Here is a 23,498-nt window from a genome sequence, read left to right on the forward strand (position 1 = left end):
ACATAAAAACATATCACAGTGACGCGAAATAAACTCCAAAATAAACCAAAAAAAACTCGAGAGGTAAGTTATATGCAGTGAGCACCCCGAGTCACTAGGGGGCGCTGTTTCACTAGCGTCCCCTTGGCATACGGTACCTCTTTAATGACGTAGCGAAAAAAATACATATCTTTAACTGCCATCGGCGGCTGTATTTGGATTTAATAGGAATGGGTTATTTAGAACATGCTGTTCTTCCACACTCTCTACCAACTCTTTTATTATTGCTAACCTGTATATTTGGACTGTCACTTGGTACGGAACTGGGTTTTGTGACATGCGGATCCGTCCTTAAACTGTTAAATACAAAGCACAATGTGAGACTACACTCGCACGACGTACGCTACGGCTCCGGTGAGTTTCCTCTCAGAAAACGATTATTACGCATTAATAAACATAATTTGTGTTTTTCATATACATTAACTTAATTCACCGCTGCCCACCTCTGTAATTGTAATGACTGATTTCTATGTACAAAGGTTAACAGTGTTGATTTGACATATAATGAAGGCTGTCACCATTATGTGTAACCAGACTGTCAAAGAGTGGTACACATTCAATATTGGTGACATAGCCTCTTTTCGGGGATATTTAAAAAGCAAATATTTACTGACGGGATGAACATGAAGTCAGTATGTATGAACAAGATTAACGTTTGGCTTTTCCCTAAAAAAAACATTCTCTTTTTATTTTAAGCAGCACCTCAAAATCATATCAAGTCCAAACTTTCAGCAAATATAGAAATGTTGTAGCCCTCAAAGTTAACCATAATCTGTTTGCCAACATGAGCCCTCGGGTTCAAAGTCAAACCCAAAACAACAATCACCAATTCAACTGTCAGTGACTTTACAGACCTTCATATCATGAACAAACTGAGTCTTAAGCTTCCTTAATTACACTATATTTGTATATATATATTTTTTTGTGTGTCAAAATCCTAGTTTGGTCTTCTGCTCACTGCGTGAACTTGTGTGTGTGTGTGTGGCAGGTAGCGGTCAGCAGTCTGTAACAGGGGTGACTACAGTGGAAGACAGTAACAGCTACTGGAGTGTCCGTGGGACAAGGGACACCATGTGCCATCGTGGCACCCCGGTCAAATGCGGGCAGAATATCCGTCTCACCCATGTCAACACAGGCCGTAACCTGCACAGCCACTACTTCGCCTCCCCGCTGTCCTCTAACCAGGTGGGTGGTGTGAGGAGTACATGGGAGAGAGAAGAGGTGTCAAGTTCTGTGAAGCATCATCCACATAAACGCCTGCAGAGATTGAAGTTATGTTAATGTCTTAAAGTTAATGTCTTAAAGTTAATAGTTTGACATTTCCAGCATAATTCAAAAAGTTGAATGTTAATATTGTTACTCATCTCCTACTTGTTAAGTCCGCTGATCGGTTCATTGCAGTAACATTACTGATATGCAGTAATTGATGTAAAATACCAAGATGTTGATGCTCACATTTAGTGAAGACCAACATTTTGAGGGGGAACTGAGTTGACAGCAGCTTTTTACACTTCAGGAAATTCACCAGACTCTCTGGGAAAACAGCCTCGGGTCAACAAAATCCCTCTCCAATGCTGAGGAAGTGTGAAAACACTGTCGTTGAAGTGTAACAGGGTTGGAAGACTTGTCCCTTGCGATTATAGAAAATTTGTCAACTGTCAGACATTTTTGTATGCTGTTTACACCATGGTAGTTATTCTCTTAACATCCAGCTTGTGCGGCTGATCTGAGCCCGACTGGTGACTAAAAGCTATCCGTCTAATATGTTGTAAATCAATAAACAGGTCGCCTTTATGTCACTTTGGGATTTTCAGGATTGTTGCATCAATGTGATGGAGTTCCTTTACAGATGCGTATGGGAAGAAAATAGACATTCTTGTCTGGTTGTTTTATTTGTAAGCAGTTTCTCAACCTGGTTTCCAGAACTTGTACCAAATGATGTTTTTCACATTCCACAACAGAAGATTTCATCCACATACACATGACGTATACAACGTAGGCTGTCTGGCCTCCCTCATCCACCCGAGAAGTTTGATACATTCGTATCAGTAGTATTAGTACACCCTTCACTGGAGGCTAAAGGGTGGACGTAACTGTACGTTTGGGGAAGAAACAAGAAGCCAGAGAGTATTTGACAAAACCGAACATGTCTTTACGTTTACTGTGTTTGGATATCTAGCCTGGTAAATATTGGCGTCTGTGAAAGCTGTTCCTGTTGTACAAAAATGGAAGTCGGCTGATAGCTGAAGATTGAAATAAAAACAAGTATTATCTATGTAAAATGTCACAAAAGCAAGGTGCGCCATCCTCTACTCTATTTCGTCTAATCTCTTTCTCTCCTGTCCACAGGAAGTGAGTGCATTTGGCGACGAAGGGGAAGGGGACCACCTGGACGAGTGGACGGTTCAGTGTGGGGGATCCGTATGGAAGCGCGAGGAGGCCGTCCGCTTCCGTCACAAGTCCACTGATGCACTACTGTCAGTGACAGGGGAGCAGTACGGACGGCCGATCCACGGTCAGAGGGAAGTTCACGCCATGTCGACCCCCAGCCAGCACAGCCTGTGGAAGGCCATGGAGGGCATCTTTATGAAGCCCAGCGAGAACCTGGCAGGCAGCCGAGACTACAGTCACCTACACACGGAGTTCTGAACAGGACTTTTCTTCTTTGTTTCCGTCGCTTCCCATTGTCCTCTCTGTCTACCATCGTATTCCTACCTCTGTCCCTAATTACACATGTTCCAGCAACCTCTTGTCTCATTGTCCTCTCCCATCACCTTTTGACTATCATCTTTTGAGGAGACTGTGCCAAAGTCTGTCATGGATCAGGGTGCAATAACTTGATCTTATCAATCCATACCAACCTCTCGCATTCATTGAGTTTTACGAAACACAACTTGAATCCTCTAGCTAAAATCTAGCAGCTACACGCAAGAGCGCAAATAACGTTTGCCTTAAGAGGTACAAGGAGACATAAAGGTATTAAAAATGCTGTTTCACTGTACAAACACATTTTTATCACAGTTTTGACGCTTTACACCCTCTCAGCTGTTATTTTTTGTTAAATAACTGCCATCATCAGTCACACCACAACACAGCAGGCAGGTTTTGCAGATAAGTATTAATTCATCAAGTAAGTCTTATGCTTTGTTGGATTTAAAAAAAAAAAAATTGTTACACTTGTGCCTTTATCCTTTTTAGGTGTTTAAGCTGCGGAGCCTTTTAAACTTTTGGAAACATAAGAACTTTATTGTGTTTTTATGGCATTTGTAAGCCATATTATACTCAATAGATAAGCAGTGTTACCTTTGTAAATTACACTTTTTTCTCCTTGAAGTCTAATTAAGTGTTTCATATAAATTATTTACCACAAACTGACAAGACAGAATAAGCTGTTTTTTCCTTCGGAGGTGTTTTTCAATGTGTACATCATTGAACTGGATGCTGTTTGTTGGTTTGATCAGTTTCTAAGTGCTGGGAGAAAGTACAGTATTTTACATTCATGCTGTCTGTGCATGCATCCGTGTTCTATCAACTCTTTGTTCGAGAGGTTCATGTGAGCAACAGACATGCAATGAATACCTCATATTAAAGTGATTGTTTTGCATACGTGACTTCTTTATTGGATTCTTTTCTTTTTACTTTAGTTACTATGGTGCAAATTCTCCTCTTAATATAATTAAAACATTAATTTAAAGAGAGCATCTGCCTTTTGGAGTTTTATTGCAATAAATAAGATCCACATTTGCAAATGCGGCCCTCCCACCCAGCCGGTCTGTTGAAGAGCGAGAGCTACTTAATGAAGTTCAGATAAAGACAGATGTTTCCCCCCTGAGTAGGTGTCCTTAAACACATCTTCTCAGTGTTGTGGGGATTAACAAACATCACATAGTCTGATGATCTCAAAACGAATGGGCAAATTGCAGAAAACGTACACAGTGTCTTTATGATCCAAATCTACTACCAGTTGTAGTTCACTTAGGATCCTGCCGACAAAAAGCCAAGTTGTGGTGTGAATCTTCCTCTTAACAGAAAGACAGATGCTCTCAGTGAATTCATGTTTTATATTCTGTTCAGAGGAACATTTCCACCAGTTACCACGACAGTTGAGACGATCTGGCAACTCTTCAGCTGGTCCTTCATGCATGATTACTTGTAATGAATCACTGATGTCATCAATGACTCTCCTGCATGCACAATTTGCCAACATGAATTATGAGATAAAACCAGCGTAATGAAGATAGACGGATAATGTAAAGCTTCTTTTTTACGGGTGTCCCTTTACTTGATCATTAATTGAGCAAGTTGGAATCACTTTATGAAAGCCAACACCCTCATTTTACCCACAAAGATAAAACCAGACTAAAGGATTTGCAAGTAAGGCAAGCTGTTAATGTCTGCCTGGCCCATTGAACTTAGCATAATGCCTTGTTTGTCCACTTAATGGAATGTTTTGGTTCATTATCTGGCAGTTAATGGGGTTTGAGGGCATTTGCTTTGAGGCTATTCTCACTTGTGTTTGACCAATGCTCCCTAATTATCACGATTTAGAGTCAGGGCTGATGTGTGCACTGCTCCATAGGATGCCTTTTACATGTCGAAAAAAATGACCAAATTGATCTCGAGCCGTCACATATGGCATCCAGCTCCATCGTGTTTTTAAGATGCACACCTCAGTGGTGGAGGGGTAACCTTTGTGCGCATGTCTTTCACAAATGCCAAGGTTAACCCACTCAAAGCAGTTATGTTTGTAGCGCTACACGACCTGCATATATAAGGTGATGTGAGAGCTTTCTGCACATGAAGAGGCTGCTCCTCTGACTCACAGCTCCTTTATGTGCGCTCTGGTACCTGCATGGGGAGACTGCAGCAAAGGGCGCTCAGTGAAAACCATGCTGTGCTGTCATCCTATTTTTAGGGTTAGTATTCAAAATGGCACCAGCGAGTTTGATAACAAGTGACAAGTGAAGCAACAAGCCTGCCTAATACTGCGTTTTATAATTACGAACAGTCAGTGAAAATGTCCCTGCTCACCAGCTTATTGAAAGCCAAAAGTTGTAGCTTTGGAGTCTTGTGTAATAATGTTTTATCTTTTTATAGTACTGGGTATTATTGTTTGGTTATTAGTTACAAACATCTCTCACAAATAAATACAGATGCTTTATATTTCTATCAAAACAAGGTTTTATTGCATAAACATATATGGATATATTTCTTTTGATTAAACAGATTAAATGTGTTATTTGCATTTTTAAATACACATTCGGATGGCGACTATTGCTGTTTTCTTTCTCCCTTTCGAGGCAGCATGCCACGGCTGTATTACATATCTGTGTTTAATTTTATCTCCATACAATCTACAAGGTAAAAACATGTTTTGGTAAAAACAAAATCTCCAAAGCAACTTTCAAAAACATGAAAATCATGAACTGATTCCGTCCTGTTACAGATGTACAGTATGATAATGTAAACTTCAAAAGTGTTGATAAAAGGTCTTTCAAATAAGTTCCCTTACATAGTCATGCAAGGATGTCTGAATGGCACAATTATTGGAGAGTTGTAAAGATAAACTGGTCTATGGTGGTTTCAAAAGGACCATGAAGTTAATGGACAGAGGTGAAAACATGGTCCCGCTGGTCAAATGCCAATGTGCTGAGAATATCAAAGACATGAACTGACTCACAAAGATTAGTGAAGCAAACATTATACAGCAGTTTATACAGGACTATGAGGCAGTGAAAACATTCAATAAAAACCTAATGTGACTAAAACACACAATATATTGTATCCAATGTCAGTTTTAACCAACCACAGTGAGGCCTACAGACTCTAACCTACATGACGTGAAACATAGATGATGACGATAATGATGTGACATTGTATTTGCATATTTATGAAAATGCCCTCTCCTGCACTCTGATTTGATTAATAGCTGGTAGAAATTAGAAAACAATGGCTGTTACAGTATAAACTGGAAAGTCAAATATGTGGGAGTAGTACATACCGTACTTACATTTAAACCAAGGCAGTGCCACCACAAAGAAAGATTAAATTGGATTTCCCTGTTTTTCAAAGACGTGAAAATCTAAACAACAACATGCATACTGATTTACAATATAATACATTTTTGCTGTGATACTTGATCTTACAAAGCTATTTTTTATTTCAAGAGAAAGCCCTCTCCCCTTTATATTTCGTCTTACCCGGACAGCGTATAAACTCACATGGCTGCACATCAGTGTGATTGAAATATCTAGTTTGGTTTTCATCAGAACAAATAATGGCTTCAAAGGTAGTAATAAGTCCAAACCAGTCTCTGATCCAATCAGGTCCAACGGGAGCACCGTGCAATTTCGGAATCCACATATGTCGCTGTTATGACACATAATGTTGCAATCCGTATGAACGAACAGTGTATTCCAAAGATGGCATCAACATAGGGCCGGGTGATGTGGTAAAATGAATTGTCACAACATTAATGAAAACATGTTTACCATATCTGTTAATAGCGCAAAATAATCACAAATAAAATCACAGAACTGATGTTCACCGTAATGAACTGTGTTCCACTGATTCTTTAAATGTGTTTCATAAAAACTTAATTGTAATCTTATCTTTGAATGACAAGAAATGTTTGGAAAACAATACCAGAATATGAACATATAATTACAATACTATTCCAACATAGATAAACAATGAAGTTTCTCTGTCTCCCAGGTGTCACTAGGATGTTCAACATCGGGAAAGGGTGTTATTATTATCCATAACAAAAGAAGAGGAACATGATTGTAAACTCCTACAAGGTCTTTTCCAAACATTTTCACCACAGTATGGTTTATAAAAATGTAGTGCTATCAGGTCTAAACCATAACACATAGCTATGACGCCAGAAACTACCACAGCTACTGCAGCGGTCACTTCCACGCTCTCATCCAATCCTGAGCTGCACACTGGTACGATGACACAATTTGGGTTGTGGGGGAAACTATTTGTAGATTTGCTATTAAAAACAGTGAATGTTCACCTGCACAGACCAAACCGCTACAGTGACACTGACGCAACACATGTCAAAAGCTCAAATTCAGTGGCGTTGTTCCTCCCTTCTGAACACCTTGTAAACTGTTGAAGCGTTTGGATGCAGATCTCATTTGAACCACTAGACTGCAACCTTTTCTAAGAAAACAGCTGCTCGCACAGCATGTCAAAGCTCTACTGTATATCCCTGAATTATCTCACTAGTTTCTACCCTTCATACACTCTGCTTGAGAAAAAAAATACTTTCCACACAAACAGTAGGCTACTACTTTATGTATGTATATACAGTGAAATCCATGGGAGTTAGAGTATTGTTTGATATGGCAGTATATATACTGGAATGCTTTTTGTGCGGCCTATTTTACCACAGTTGGGCAGCAATACAATGAGATGCTGAGGTGAAATATATCTATATCTGGTACTAATAACCAAAACCATAGCTCCGCCTTCATACATTTTTAACCTCTCAGACAGCCTGAGCTGACATGATGTACTGTCTTACACACCCACACAAATGTCATGGGATCATTCAATCAATCAATCAATCAACCAATCAATCAATCAATCAATCAATCAATCAATCAATCAATCAATCAATCAATCAATCAATGCCAAGGCTTAGAGACAGGCGGACAGTGATGATTCTTAACTGGTTCCTCAATGAGTGTTGAGTTGTGCTCCTCGTAGATACACATAAAGACTTCATCTGCCCCAAGATTAGTGGACTGAATCGAGCATGTCGACGTTTCACAGAAGGAGTGATGTTAAAACATCACAATATGAGGTGTGAGGGATTTACTATGCATCTAAATACTGTGCCACATTCAGCGCCCACATTCACTCACATTTAACCCTACTTCTCTCGGGTGAATATGCAGTTGTCCATAATAACCACTGTTTGATTTCCAAATTAGGAATGACTCAAAGCACCTTATAAACATTTTCGTAATTATAAAATCAAGTTTAAAGGGCGGTCAAAATAATACCCTCAATTTATTCTCACAGTTTTTATACAAACAGAATTATTTTCCAGTTCAGGTTCCTGGTGACCAGTGAGTCCAGTAACGCTACGTGATGACATCTTCAATGCAAAACAAAAATACCTTAATTTCTCTTCATTTCACCCACGTTGTCTGCTTCTATAAGGTCAGTTCAAATTAAACTTTAAAAAACTCAACTGATTGTTTAGAGAAGTGCTCGGGTTGTGGCTGGTCCTGCTTCGGCTGCAAAGACACGATGTGAGGTCATGGCTGTTCTGTCCACTCCCCATGCTCACAGTGCAATTGGTTACTCCATGCCGTTCCGCAGCATCTGATTGGCCGCGATGAGCATGACACTGATGATGAATGCCATAGCGAAGGCGCAGATCAGGCTTTTTCTGACACACGTCTGTCGATTCTTCTTCTTGGGATGGACTGAGGGGAGTGAAAGAAAAGAGAAAAGAAATAATAGACAGGAGTGTGGTTGTTATTCTTTATCCCCAGTTTGTGCCGCTCATGTGATGGTGATTAGTTCATTAATTGATTCGTTTATTGACTGGAATGTAATGATACACAATAAATATAAAATACAACCTTAAAGGACATACACTTTTTGCTTTTTGATGGAAGTTAGAGCGCAAGGGCGATACCACATGGCGAAAGAGCCGGGAGACAGTTAGCTTAGCTTAGCATAAAGACTGGGCGCAAAGGGAAAGAGCTAGCCCGGTAACACGTTATATTTCACTCATTTAATTTGTAAAAAAACAACAACAGAGACTCCACGAAGTCACTAGAAATAGTCCCGAAGACAAACAGAAAAAGGAAGAGGAGCAGAGGAAGATGTGTCGTCCAAGAGCAAGCACCAAAAGTGTCCTCCCTGTCAGCCTCCTTGTCTCAGTTTGTTACATCACACGCTGCATCAACAAATCAACTCAGAGCTCTGAGTCGTGGATTTAAGAGGGACTGTGGAAGGTGTTGAAGTCCCGACGGACAGGAAGAAGATGGAAAGGAAGCACGCATGAAAGAGGGAAGCTGAGGATGAAGAGGATTAAATGTAGGGAGTAATTCAACTGTGCCTTACAAGAGAGGCTATTTACCTCTTCATCCCTTCTTCACTCTCCAGCTTCCTACTTCTCATCTTTTCAACACCTTTCTACAGTTTCCTCTCACTAACTCCTTCTCTCAACCCCAAAACCTTTGTGAAAGAGAATGCCAAGCCAGCAGTTCCCTGATCCCTTCTTTAGCCTCTTATCTCCTCCTTCACTGTCCCTTCTCTGATAAGTTTCTCCATTTCCTCCCAGCTGTCTCTTTTTAGGTTTCCTTGAGACTGTAGGCCACTACCCAATGGATTCATTAAGACTTTCCTGGTTTTCTTGCGTGTTTGATCCGTCTTTACTTTTGGCCTACTTGTGGATGTTTCACAGCAGAAAGGCAATTTCTTGCTCCGCACCAGAACTGACACAGGGTCAGATTCAGGTGTTTGCCTCTCCTCTCCCCAAAGCAGCATAACTTGGTCTTACATCTGAAGAAAAATGCCTTTTGTGTTTCACTTTGTCTCTCAAACGCTGGCTTTAAAACATAACAAAAATATGCATTACCTTGAGACTAATATAGTTTATCATTTAAATATCACATCTGTTTTTTTCAATATGCCTCAGCCTCACCCCCCCCCCCCCGTTACAGATGAAACCCTCTCTGATGGATATTCATGTTAACAGAGCAGCAGATTAAAAATGAAGAATTTCACCTTGAATATTCCCAAGCATGACTTAGAAAGTCATTTAAAAGTGTGTTAGTTAAGAAGTGTTTTTTCCACTTTATTCTTACTGAACAAAAACTTCAGAACAAGTTTCCATACTGTTGCTGTGCGATCTTACTTTTCATAACCTTTCTTCTTGCCGTCACACTCCACAATATTTTTTCTTCACTATTTCCCTCTGCCTCTGTTGTATCTCCTGGTCACCAACAAGTTACAACTCGTGGTAACTACAATTCTGTTTGTGTCCTGATTGAACAAACGAGAGATAACACCAGTGAGCTTTAGAGCTGCTTATAGTTGAATGTTTGAACTTTGCAGGGCCAGACTAGCTGTGACTATGTTGGCCGATGTCTTGTAGGGAGGGTATTTTGCTTAATTTTGCCCCAACCAATAAGTAGTGACATATCTGCCCCATGGATGTCATTTTTAGTTAATGCGAACTCCAAGTATATTATATACCTATATATTTATAAAAGCAAAGTTTCCACGAGAACAGCTTCCTCACCTCCCTCATACTCAGGGCAGTAGTTTTCATTGAGGCTCTCCTCCTCGGTGATGATGATGTTCTCTATGTCCTTCATTGTCAGGTGGTCCCGGAAGGCGTGGAACAGCACCTGCTTCAGCTCATCCAGAGACATCTGCTGCATGTCAAACTGCAGCGGGAAAAGGCGATCAATGCAGAGACACAGTCATCCACAAACTGGCTTTATGAGGGCAGATAAATACAGAAGATAAGAATGAGGTGTGAAATGTATAAGCTGCACAAATTCATGGCATGTATGAGTTTGTGTTTTATTGCCTAAATGTGTAATTTATAGGTACAGTTTGAACGTTGGAAAGGTGTCAGTTGTAATGTAACGGCAGCATGATGCCTAGCATTACTGGTGCTATTTTTGGGTGCCTGAATCAGTATGCAAACCTGTGTATGTGTGTGTGCGTGCGTGCATTAATAAAGGTAAATAAATGTATGCAAGCCCAATTGGTTTAATGGATGCGTCAGTGGCAAAGGACAGACAGGCACATGTGCGCCCCTTTAAGTGGTTGTATTCTCAGTTGTGTGTTCACATTTGTGTTAAAAATGATTAACGGGGTCTGACCAATTCCTGACTCGAAGTATGAATCTTAGCCTCTGTCCTATTCCCTGTCTGCCTTTCCAAAACACCACGTCCTTCCTGCCTTTCCAAAATACCATACCCCCCCCCCCCCCCCCCCCCCCGATACCCAGATGGACATACTGAGGCAGGCGAAGCAAAGAGGAAGAAATGGGGTTACCGTATATATCGAGAGAGAAAGACAGAGATACGTACTGTGAGATGAAAATAGGAAAGTATGGTGTGGTCAGAGCAAATGAGGCAAAAGAAGTAGTGGGAGACACAGATGGAGAAAACAGAACTCGACAAATTGTGGTAGAGACGTAAAAGAGTTGTGATGGTGATGAGATGTTCATTTCAAGAGGGAACGGTATTTTCATGCTCGCTAAACCCTTAAAACAACATCTTTTATGCTCAACCGCCGCAGGTAAAAGATCAGATTGTTTACCAAAGGACAAACAGCTGATAGGACTGGGCATCGAACCTCAATATTGGTACTGACCGAAATGACTGAAACTTGACCTTGAATGCTTGGTCAGATTTGCAGTTGAATTCAAGGGAATAGTTTGACATTTTGGGAAAGCTGCAGAGCTGCATAGCTCTCTTGCTGCGAGTTAGATGATTAGATTGATACCACTCTTATATTTGTCCGTTGAAATGTGAAGCATTAGGCCGGAAACAGAAGAAAACAGCTCAACCACTGGAAATACTCCACAGTTCTGATGTGACTGATGTTATTGCAGCATCTACGTTAACACACACATTTTATACATGCATTCAACTTAATACTGAGTCTGTTTTTCTTATGTATTTTGCATGTCTGCTGATGTGTGCATATGCAGTCAGAAGGCACTGCAAATGTGTATTAATTGCAATCATTCATACTGCTTTTTCAGGTGATTTACACCGTAATGATGAAAACATGCCTGTGGATGCACACACATGTACGTCACAAACAAAACATAACAGCAAACCTGGGACATTGCAGTCAACAGAAAAATGATTCCACTCGTACATAAACAGACACACTCATTAAATCATTCTGGTTTTGATGCAACGTGTTTTCGTTTACTCTCCCCTCTGTCACATGCAGAACACTCCATTTGGTAAATAGAAAAACAAAATACAAAAGAGCCTAACATCAATATTATTCTCAATTTCGAAAACTTGGATCGAACCAAAAGTACCCTTTTCTCAGCAAAGACGGTTAAAAGACAAAATGTAATTGTTGCGTTTGTCCATGGACTAACAATAGACAAAAACTTAATCTCAGATTAATCTTCAAAATGGGCCTACAATTTTAATGATAGTTTTTTAAATGTCCGTTTAAGTTCTTGACATTACAATCATTTAGCAGACGCTTTTATCCAAAGCGACTTACAATTCAGATTCTATCACACCGTAGGCACAGCTACGGGAGCAATTTTTGGAGTTAAGCTGAAGGACCCATCGACATGCGACTAGCGGAGCCAGAGAACCGCCGATCCTCTGATTGAAAGACGGCCCTGCTCTCCACTTAGATTATACCTTGAATTTATACGGTGAAACAAAAATACTGATTGAATGTTTAACTGCTCTGACTCATGCAACCCTGTGTGGCCCTCCAGGGCAGAGAAACAGGGAGTGGCAGCCGTAGTTGGAGGGCCTGAGCTGCCTGAGCATGCTCACCTTCTTGCCAAAGCTCTGTCTCTGCGTTGAATGGATGCTGAGAAAAGGAGTAACAACTCTTTGGATTGCAGCCGTAGGACAGACAACATGACAGCTCAGAGCAGGAGCACGGAGAATGTGCAATGTTCCTGTCTGTCTGTCGACTGGGGAAAAGGCCACAGTGGAACCGCTACCTGTTACAACCAACAGAGTGATATCTGGTCTCTGAAGGACATCCACAGCCACAGAGAGAAAAACAAGTTTGTAGAACTTGGCTGGCAGCCAACCACTAGCTGTTGTCCCGAGGATACTTTATTCACTAAAATGAACCTAAATCATCCTGGACAACCAGTATCATGAAGCTGGTTATCACCTGTCACTGTAAACGCCCGGGCTTCCAGCTACGAGCAGAAGAGGCGGGTAGCTAACCGCAAAGTTACAAGCCACATAATCAGAAACATGAATGAGGTATTGAGATAAGATATAACAGCTGATTGTGCAGCAACAATTAAAAGTGATGTCAGACAAAATAAAATGCAAAAAACTAGAAAATAATAATAAGCTTTAGAGAAACAAGAAATAATCTCCAACTCTCACTCACTCAGTCTCTCACTCACAGAGTCATTCGGTCCCTGAATGAGGATTCCGTCCTTGGCGAGCAGTGACCGGTGACATACTGAAGGAGCCAGGACACATCAATCAGAAGAACAGGTGCTTACACTCCGTCCCTCCCGTCTAATCCTCGTGACAACCTGCAAGCATTGTTTATTTTATTCTGTACTCCTTTTGTCTTGTGTTTCTGTCTCGCAGCAGTGCTGTCAGGGTTAGCTGGCACGTTCAAGTTCAAGTGAAGCGTCTGTCTCACGTTGGACAATAGTTCTTTAGCTTAAAGGAAACTGTATGTACACAAATACAAAAACATAGAGGGGACATATCTTAGTATGAAAGTGCAGGTGAGATAAGTTATTTTTAATAAAGAAAGCAGAGGCTACAGTCAACTGCAAAACGAATAATAGAAGAATTAGATCAACAGAAACAGAAAAAGTCACAATTGAACGTGATTAAATGCAACAAACACTGCAGCAGCATCAAAAGCTCTTCATTATCATCTACTCTGTTCTTTTCTCTCTGCAGTGGTGGATATTTGAATTTTGAAGACAATACTCATGTGTTGTGCCTTGAGAGCACTCTGCCAATCGGTGCCTTGGTCTCTGAGACTATAAATACCACACAACAGAAGCTTTCCCCGATGGACACGGACTCACCACAGGTCTCGATTACACCCAATTTATTATTTTTCGACTACTTCAGAACATCTTCCCTCGTGTGTAACTTCACTGTGGATCTTAGCTGTGTCGGGCACAACCCAAAGTTTACTGGGAAACCACCCTCTCGGTGGAGCTGTGGGGTTTACCAAACACGCCGCAGTCATGTCATCTCAAATCTAATGGCCAACCACTAACCAGTGTTTTCATTTTCATGTATTTTGCATGCCTGCTTCCAAGAGCATTCAAGAGCACCTTCGACAAGAGGAGGCGGGTTTTAACCGCTACGTTACGCCACATAATCACATAATCACATAATCACATACACGAATGAAGTGTTGAGATTGTGTAAAACGTTCAGGTGACAGTAAAGCATCAGTTGAAAGTGATAGTTCAGGTAAAATGCAATCACAAAACTAGATAATTATAATAAGCTGTTGATAATGTCCCACTCTCTCTCACGTAGTCATTCGGCCCCCCCCCTAAATCTGAATGAGGATCTCGTCCTTCGCGAGCAGTGACCGATGACATGCTGAAGGAGCGAGGACACATCAATCACAAGAACAGGTGCTTACACTCCGTCCCTCCCGTCTAATCCTTCCTGCCCTCCCACAGAACAAGCTTGTTTCACCAGTCGTCCACCTGCTTTGTCTTCTAACCCTTCTCTAACAAGTCACCCAGAGTAACAACCTGCAAGCATTGTTTCTTTTATTCTGTACTCCTTTTGTCTTGTTTTTCTGTCTCAGCGTTAGGTGGCACCTTCAAGTTCAAGCTTCTGTCTCACACTGTCCGGCTATTTCGTTCTGCTTCCTCCATCCTTCTCTTCAGTTTCTGTTTCCGTCAATACTGACAGGTAGTCGACCAAAAAGAAACGAATAAAACATTTAACTAACTTGATAAAACTGTAACTTTACATTTGTAATGTGACTTTTGACACAAATGAGTGCAGACTGGATGTTCACAAGTTAAAAGAGTCTGTCATTCTATTTTCACACTGAGTAGATAAAGGGAAGTAATTGGCTGCTTGGAGAGACTGTCCTCACCCAAAATAAATGACATTGTAGATTTTTGAAGTGCTGGAAGGTGCCTAGGAACCGAGATTGGGCGTATTTTGATTGCCTCTCAACAGCTCTCAACATATCGACGGTGAGCTGGCAGCTCATAGCTAAAAGTGATATAAAAGAGCAAACAACCAGCTAATAATGTCCAACCAGGGGTGGCATTGTCAGCTGTAACCGCCGTATGAAAGTAGCGCAGAGCAGCGCTTGGGAGCTAACCAGTGGGGCACGTTCACATGCACTAACATGAACTAAAAGCATTTGGCCTGCCCGGGTATGTCAACAAAGCACGGAGAAACTGGGATTACAACACACAGAGAGGGAGAGCAACTTCATTCTCCACTCAGGTAGACATTACTCCACTATATCTACATGGCAAATAGTTATTTGCTGCTATATTCATGTTCAGAATGTTAAACAGCTCGATGGCTTCCCATCGACTAATATGAGTCAATACATGACCACAATCTTGCCTTTGACTTCCTGTTTGTTATTGTCATGTGCCCTGTCGCCGGAAGACAACAAAGGAAACGTAAGTGACAGCTGGAGAGAGGAGTCTTGTGTTGTCAGAGTTTGTGCAGAAAGACGAGCTAGTTTGTTGTCTAAAAGTTTTTCAATGTCACGGCTGAATATTCAGCTGATTTCGACAATGTTCTTGCAATGCCAGATTTTAGAATGAGAATTCTCCAAGCGAGACACACAATAACAAACAGACGGGATCAAGTGAAAGATCAAGAAAATAGTCTTATTTCTCTTTAGGGTCGTTTCCATCATAAAAATCTGAGAGTCAGTGGCAAAAACAAGCATATCGCAGCATCAAAAGTTGAACTGCTCCTTTAAACAAGTAGTTTTAGTTGCATAAAATCAAAAATAAATCGACAACAAAACACTACAGCACGTACCGTTTTCAAAGTGGGCACTTGTAAGGTCGAATAGTGTTTCACTGCACCACTGATGGTCAGAAGTGTGCTTTGTTAGACCGATAACCACACCAGTAATGTCACATGGTCCTGGAGTAGCTACATCTGTATATAACTGGAGCAAATGGGAGAAATTAGACTTCTAATGGTCAGCAATACCCTCATCCTAACCCGCAGGAAAACATTGGCTCAAAGGATAGTTGTTGTTTTCCATCTGTAGGCACTGTAGCTTCATTTGGTAGGCAGGATGCTGACTTTTTCATTAACCGTCAGCACAAATGAGTTTTGTCAAAGCAGATATCTAAATCTCCCCAGCAGCTGTTATTCAGACCATGCCAGAGAAAAACAAAAATGTTTTTCAGATATTTCACCTGTACACTAAATCAAACAACAGGAGACAATCACCTTGACACACAACATGTATTCCACAAACAAATGCACACAAAATGTAATTACACTCAAAAGCTACCAACTCCAGTCCCTACGAAGAAATCAATCATTATACATCTCACTGTGAGGGGATATTATCTGAACACTGTGAACTGAGTCATTATGGCCCACCACGATGGGCCTCCTTCTCCTCCATCTCTCTCTCTTTAATACGACACTCCCTCTCTTCCTGTCTCCCGCTGAGGTCTGTGAAATATAAACAGACAAACAAAATACACACACGCACAAAACGCTGCTCTCACCGTCCCCAGAGACACACTTCCTCCCACCATTTCATCCCCTCCTCCTCTCTCTTCCTATATTCTTTCGCTCTGCTTTCATTTCTCCCTCTCTCTCCTATCCTGCTTCTCTCTTCTTTCCGCCTCTCATTTTTCCTCCCTCTTCTTCCTGTTTTCTTTTAGTCCGTCTTCCTCTTTGTGGGACATTTTAAATCAACCCTGAGACGAACACTGTCTGCGACCTTCATGAATCACAGGCTCTTCTCATACCTCTTCTTTCATTCTTTCCGACGATCCTCCTTTGTGATTTTCCTTTATATTCCTGTATCGTTATGTGGGGCACCCCCCCACACCACCCTCCCCATCCTCGCATATTGTCCATCTCGTCTCTCTCTATTCTCATCTCATTCTCATCTCCTTCAGCCTTGCTGGCTGGCACACTGAAGTCCGTCTTGCTCCATCAGATGCAATGTGTCACATTTATAAAAGGCGTTCCATTTCACACGATTCAGAAAGAAATTATGTCGGTGTTAAAATCTTAAGTTTCCAACATGTGAATGGCACAGATAGTTGTTGTTTCTTTGTTGTTCTATGTAAATGTGGCCCAGTATGTGTTTGTAACCTGAAACACACAGACACACACCAGCTGTCCTCACACTCAACACCCCCCCCCTTCTACACACACAAACACACAGTCAAAACCCTGCACTTTTCATTATTGTCGCATGTCTTACCTAAGAGGCAAAAAAAGCACTTTGACAGCAGCACATTTTCTGTCAGGAGCAATTTTCAAAAACGTTCAAAAGCATGCAGATGAGTTGCAGCCTTATTACTGAGACAGGTTTGGACACTTGAAAGCACACAAGCTCAGACTTTCCTCATACTGGGTCACATCCCTGATATCTTTATTATGGAAATACCCTCTGCAACACTGTGGATGATAAACACACACCCAACCCCCAAAAAATACACACATACTCACGAAAAGAAACACACTATAATTATCAGCAGGTATCTTTTCCCTCAAGGCCCTGAGTCGAAAGGAGAACAAAGTCTCTGTTTTTGTCAGAGAATAAAAGAACAGTGTGGGGGGCCTGAGAGAGAGAGTGTGTGTGTGTGTGTGTGTGTGTGTGTGTGTGCATTTTTACACTTAAGTAGGTGCGTGCCTTTGGAGAGTCCCTGCAGACACGATAGTTTGTGCTTAAGGATGTAAGACTTGACCTGACTGCTGGCATACGCAGTGAGAGGTGAGGCAGAGTTAGAAAGAGGAGGCGTAAAGGACGTAACTCATAAGTGATGGGGATTGTGAGTGATGAGAAACTCCAGCGTTGGGAGGAGGAGAACGTTTTGTCTTTCACCTGCCAGAAGATGTTGTCAATGGTGTTGCCCAGGAATCCTTCTCTGTTGTCAGATGACAGCAGTTTGGGCCCCAGTATCGTCATGAACTCCTCAAAGTCCACCTGGCCGTCCCCTGCAGAGAGAGACACACACACACACACACACACACACACAGGGACAGTAGAAAATCAGAAACACAGACAGGAATGCTGGCAGAAAAGAGCTAAATAATGCATTTCATGCTGAAGTTTATTCCCTTGCCGAAACAAAGAAAAGCGCACTGAGATAGATCAACAGATGGATGTTCCCTCATCCATGACAAACACCCATGCATCATCAGCACTAATTCACCTTTCAAATAAGGTGTGTGCACCTATGCAAAGCCGTGCCTATGTGTGTTTGCATGCGAGCGATTGCGTTTATAGATTTATTTTGTGTTGAAGTGACATTTTGCAATTTTAAATTCAAAGGACACAACTTGTGTTGGCATTTTGTATTCTACATGCTGCACGTTGTTTGAGACAACAATCAACAGCCAGCGTCCCGTGGAATTAATACTCCCCACAACAGAGTTACTGCATAAACAACTTGTACGATGTATCGCCGAAATTGATGTGACCACCGTTTTAGAGTTATCTGATGCTCTATTTATTGTTGGCAATAAGCAGCTTATCAGAAGCATTACATGCAGTCTGTACAAGTCGCAGTGCTGCTGTGCTAGTATTGGAAGTTAGATACCACTTTATTTTATGGGTCTGTAATTTCTGAATCATTTCCAAGAACTTCTCTTGAATGAAACATGTAATTTGGTGCTAATTACAGGGGAAATAGAGACAATATTCAATCAGTACACTTCTAATCAATTATAATGAACTGCTGTACTAACCTAGGTACTAACCACAGGCAAGCATGCAATTCAACATGTAAGGAGAATTAAGTTTTCGATAATATTTAGGTGATGTTTAATTTTAGTTGTTCTTTCCAGGAAATTCATTTCCCCCCCCCACAATTAGTGGCAAGTTACACAGTTCTTTGTAGGAAATGTCTTGTAAATGGAAATTGCAGACCTGTAAAATGAAGCGTTACCTTTTAATCCAACATTATTATTATTACAAACAGCATCAGTTCTCTGTCTACTGACTTTGCACTGCGACCGCTTTCAGTGCTTTGTTAGAAGTCAGAGGTCGAGGATTTTAAAAGAGGTACTGTCTCCTCTCAGAACAAATGGCAGCGCTGCTTTCACATGGTCAGACTCATGGAGGCAAAAGCAAAAAGCTTTTAGCTTTGACCTTTGATATTTACCGCAAGCTGTGAATCAAGAGCAGGCAAATAAGAACCGGATGAAAGATTGTCTAGCTTGTTTGTGATTCGGGGACTACCTTGGAGTAATTGCAATCCTCTGTGGATTTACAAGCACAGCTGGAGTTTAAGGAGCAGCAGCAGCAGGTTCTCTCTTTATTGTCTTCAGGAGGATTTCTTTTTGACAATTGTCCACCTGCTGCTATTAAGGCAGTTTAGAAACTGTTTTGCCGGGACATTTTGACAGTAACACAGAATATCTCATTTTGCCTCAAGCAATTAGTAGAGGCATTAACTTGTGTGTTTTTGGCATCTTTTAACAATGATCATTTCCAGCACATTGAAATTCAACACAGCAAACATTCATTCGGCTTGCTTTCAATGGAAGGAAAATATTTTTACTTGTATTTATCATATTGTAATACAGACACAGTAACTGAAACAAACATTATACATGCAGTATATATTGAACAGACTTGTGTGAAAAGGTTCACTCTGTGTGTTTGTGTGCTCTGTGCATGCGCCCGTGTGTGTGTCCTTATGTAGTGCCTCACCATCCATGTCCAGTCTCTGCATGATGATGGCCAGCTCCACTTCGCTGGGCATGTAACCCAGGGAGCGCATGGCCATGCCCAGCTCTTGTTTGGAGATGAAACCATTCCCATCACGATCCAAAACACGAAACGCCTCACGGATCTCTGCACGACAAACGAACAACATATCATTGTGTTGTCTGTCTGCCTGCCTGCCTCCCTGCCTGCCTGCCTGCCTGCCTGCCTGCCTGCCTGCCTGCCTGCCTGCCTGCCTGCCTGCCTGCCTGCCTGCCTGCCTGCCTGCCTGCCTGCCTGCCTGCCTGCCTGACATATCATTTATTTTCCTCTCTGGAGAAAATGCTGATGTGTTTCAATGACCGATTTACTTGCCGTTTAGGATTGAGGATTTTTTTGGGATCTGAACAAGTTGTAATTGCTTACAGTCTTACACATCGTAACAGTGAGTCATCAGGTGATGTAAATGAAATGATGAGTGATTAACAGATTGTAGCAGGTCTGTACACGGTGCTGAAATGTGCTTCCCTGGTGCTGATTACAGGCTTTCCCATTAACTGGAAGTGATGCATCCTTTCTCTCAGGCAAGTCAAGGTGGTGATCTCCCGCTCTCCCTCCCTGCAGTCCCCCCCTCTCTCTCTTTCCTTGTCTTTCTTACATCTTTATATACTTATTGAATTTTACAAACCCAGAGGGCTCTGTATCAATCCCTCGACAGAGCACAATCTCCACCAGCACTGCCAAGAGCATTTCCGATTCTCTCCACCCACATAAAAGGCTTCCTTCTAACTTGAAATTGTCAGTAAACGCACACAGCTCATGAGGCATCGATCTGTTCGTGCAGCAGAATTACTCAAACCTCTGAGGACCTTCTTAGAAAATATCTCAATCTCCGGCTAATTACCTGCCCATCAGTTGGCACCTTCTGAGCGGAGGTGGAGCTTTGGGCTGGGGTGGAGGTGGTCAAATGTATCGACTTTATGAAGACAGCAGAGACAGGACAGACTTTGCAAGTCTTTATTCAGCATCGTTGCACGGGCGAGCATTTTCCTGTGGATCTCTACACTTCAGGGGCGGGAGAAGCTGTCATTTCAGCTTGCATTCACCATTTGTGCAGATCTTTGCAGAGAAACACAACTGAGAAGAGTAATAGCATGCTGCATGAAGGAATTTAAATCATAATATTCCCAAGACGAATCTTTATTTCTAACTTAAACAATGCATTGTACATGAAGTTTGTCTCCCTCAGGCCGTGTGTCAATAATATTCTCGTCCTGACATGCTGCTCCTTCCTTCCTCTGTGTAATAAGCCAGTTTTAGATCTGCCTTCAATGTCTTTACTCTGTCAGCTGCGTAAGAGCCGAAGTTCAGTCGCAGCCCCCATATAAGCCTGTAAACATCCCCAACGGCTGATAACTAGACTCGGGGGCCAAGCCACTGCCTCTATAAAGTGAGAATCAGAGGCCAGGGATTGAGAATGCGGGCGAGCGTGCAATCTCCCAAAACAAAGTGAGACGTATTTGTATGCAGCTCAACAGTGAAGAGTACGTTTTCAATCAGGTACGAATGAGCTGGTCGTGGACATATTACAGTGCAATACCTTTGTGTGTGTTTGTACCTGCCTGTGTGCGGCGGTGTATTACGAATTCAACCCCCCAGAACTGTATATGTTCTCACTGTGATTGATGAAACGCCTCAAAACCAGAGAAAAGGATAGCGCCGATCCAACACAGGGGTGATTAACTGGCCTTCTATCTGCGCTAACTGATGATCATGAAGAGCCACGGATATTTTGTCCACATCAAACAGTCCAATTGTTTGCTTTGGATCTGTGGTTGACAGGGCTTATATAATGTCTGGAGGCCTCATCATGATGTCTGGAGTCTAAAAGTCCAAATTGAATTTACCTAATAGCTCTGCACAGGTCCAAACTATCTTAACCTTCTGGCTGCCCTTGACAAACCAAACTGACGATGGTGAGACATTTCAGTCACTGTACAAGCTCTGCTTTCAGGACACCAAAGTAACTGTTTTAGTGAACTGGGTTGAGTCGAGTTGTGCACAAGGGACATTGGATTAAAAGATTTATGCAACAAAGTACTTCATACCAAAGCTCATTCGAGCAAACTACAATAGGCCACATGTATAACCACAAACAAACAGCCTCAGTCAGACACAAACTCATGCTCTTTGCCCGTGCTCAGTGTCAGGGTTAGCTATTTATTTCCCTCCAAAGCAACTCATGTAAGAAACATATTCACTCACTGCAGAGTAAGTCTTTGTTTTGTGCAAATGTAACATGTGAGGTTATGTCAAAGCCTATAATCAGGACCTAAATGTAATGACATGCAGTATGCTTCACAATCCTTCAGCCTAAACCTGCAGTTGGTTACTATTGGGTAACACAGATAGCTTACCACTATATTTGGAGGTAACACTGAAAGTGAGTACATCTGTAATGATGCTGCTAATAATCGAATGCCAATGCACAGGAAAACTGTGAGTGCACACCATAGGCTGTGGAGCACACAACTACGCCAAGTATTGCCTTGTTTTTGCTGCTTTGACTGGCAAAGACTTTGTGAACTCTGTTTTATTATTATTATTATATCATAAGTACTGTCGGTCAAAGATGAAGTCTGGCTGTACAGTTTGAGTTGTTATTTCACTATCCGCCTTTGTCTTCTCCTCATGATGAGTTGGACTAACCTTGTTTACAACTTGCCTGTTGTCGAATCGATCATGCTTGTAGCCCCGATGCCACATTCAAGATCTCAGGAATTACTTTGGGGAGTACAATGTTATCATAGCTGATACAATCAATGTCCAGAGCTACGAAAATGAACTCATGTTGGAATAAACCATCGTTTTCCTTCAATCAGAAGGGTGTTGTTTCAGAAACACACGATTCCTTTTTGATGCAATCATATTGAGACATTTTATTGAACCCAACCTAAGGGCTCTTGTATTGACTATAGAATAACATACGTGTGTAAGGCTGCATTCAATACTGGGGATTTCACCTATGATTTTGGTTGTTTACAGACAAAACACATGGCTGTGCTTTACCTCAAATTGTCAAAGTGCAGTTGTATTTTCATACAATCTATTCACCAAACAGATCTTTTTGAGCACTATGCAATTTCCACGCAAAATGGATTGAAAACTTGAATGTAAAATACAATATCAATGCACTACTTCAGGCATGGTCATATATATCTTATTTCTGTCATCCTGTGACTGATTTTCATTCAAAAGCACCATAATTAGAAACCAATGCATCCAGTCAATCTCTGACAAAACGGCTAAATGGAAAACTGTTCCCCGGGAGAATTGAGGCATTGTAACTGCATTGTTCCAGTAGTGAAACATTAATTGCTAGTATACCTCACACACTCTACTCGGCAGCCTCACCACCTCCCACCCTCTCTCTCCCTCTCTCTCTCTCGCTCTGTAAGCACACTCACCTCCCAGCTCCTCTGTGGAGATGCTATTGAGCTGGAAGGCTTCGCTGCCCTCCGTCAGGGAGCTGCTCAGATAGTTGTCTGGATAGAGCAGGCCCGCCCGCACATGGTGGAATGGCATCTTCTCCCTGCAAAGTAAACACACACAATCTAAATAAACTTTGCATGTGTGTGTGTGTGTGTGCGTGCGTGTGTGTGTGTGCGTGAGCGAGAAAACTACAGGTAAGAGGGATTTGAGTCTCAGTGTGTGCATGTGTATTCAAAACCTGACTACCAGCACAGTCATGAGCCCTTTTTAGAAACACAAGCTCCTGTGAGGAACATTGTTCCTTCCACTCTGCTAATTCTCATTCCTGGGAGGAACCGCTGTCTCCTCGTGGCAGAATCACA

General features: G+C 41.7%; 2 protein-coding genes across 2 annotated transcripts; one reads left to right on the forward strand and one right to left on the reverse strand.

The window, feature by feature from the left end:
- Nucleotides 1-181: 181 nt before the first annotated feature.
- sdf2 (stromal cell-derived factor 2) lies at nucleotides 182-3,650 on the forward strand. Its single transcript, XM_079283628.1, has 3 exons — nucleotides 182-393; nucleotides 1,028-1,224; nucleotides 2,389-3,650. Exons 1-3 carry the CDS (start codon nucleotides 210-212, stop codon nucleotides 2,686-2,688), a joined length of 681 nt encoding a protein of 226 aa, XP_079139754.1. The 5' UTR covers nucleotides 182-209; the 3' UTR covers nucleotides 2,689-3,650.
- Nucleotides 3,651-8,358: 4,708 nt separating this feature from the next.
- caln2 (calneuron 2) lies at nucleotides 8,359-23,250 on the reverse strand (the record flags this gene model as incomplete). The annotated part of the gene is made up of 5 exons (XM_079283630.1): nucleotides 23,112-23,250; nucleotides 19,651-19,794; nucleotides 17,818-17,930; nucleotides 10,316-10,463; nucleotides 8,359-8,486 (listed from the first exon to the last, which is right to left on the reverse strand). Exons 1-5 carry the CDS (start codon nucleotides 23,227-23,229, stop codon nucleotides 8,359-8,361), a joined length of 651 nt encoding a protein of 216 aa, XP_079139756.1. The 5' UTR covers nucleotides 23,230-23,250.
- Nucleotides 23,251-23,498: the final 248 nt, after the last annotated feature.

The sequence above is a fragment of the Melanostigma gelatinosum genome, assembly GCF_949748355.1.
Source record: "Melanostigma gelatinosum genome assembly, chromosome: 14".
Taxonomy (NCBI): domain Eukaryota; kingdom Metazoa; phylum Chordata; class Actinopteri; order Perciformes; family Zoarcidae; genus Melanostigma; species Melanostigma gelatinosum.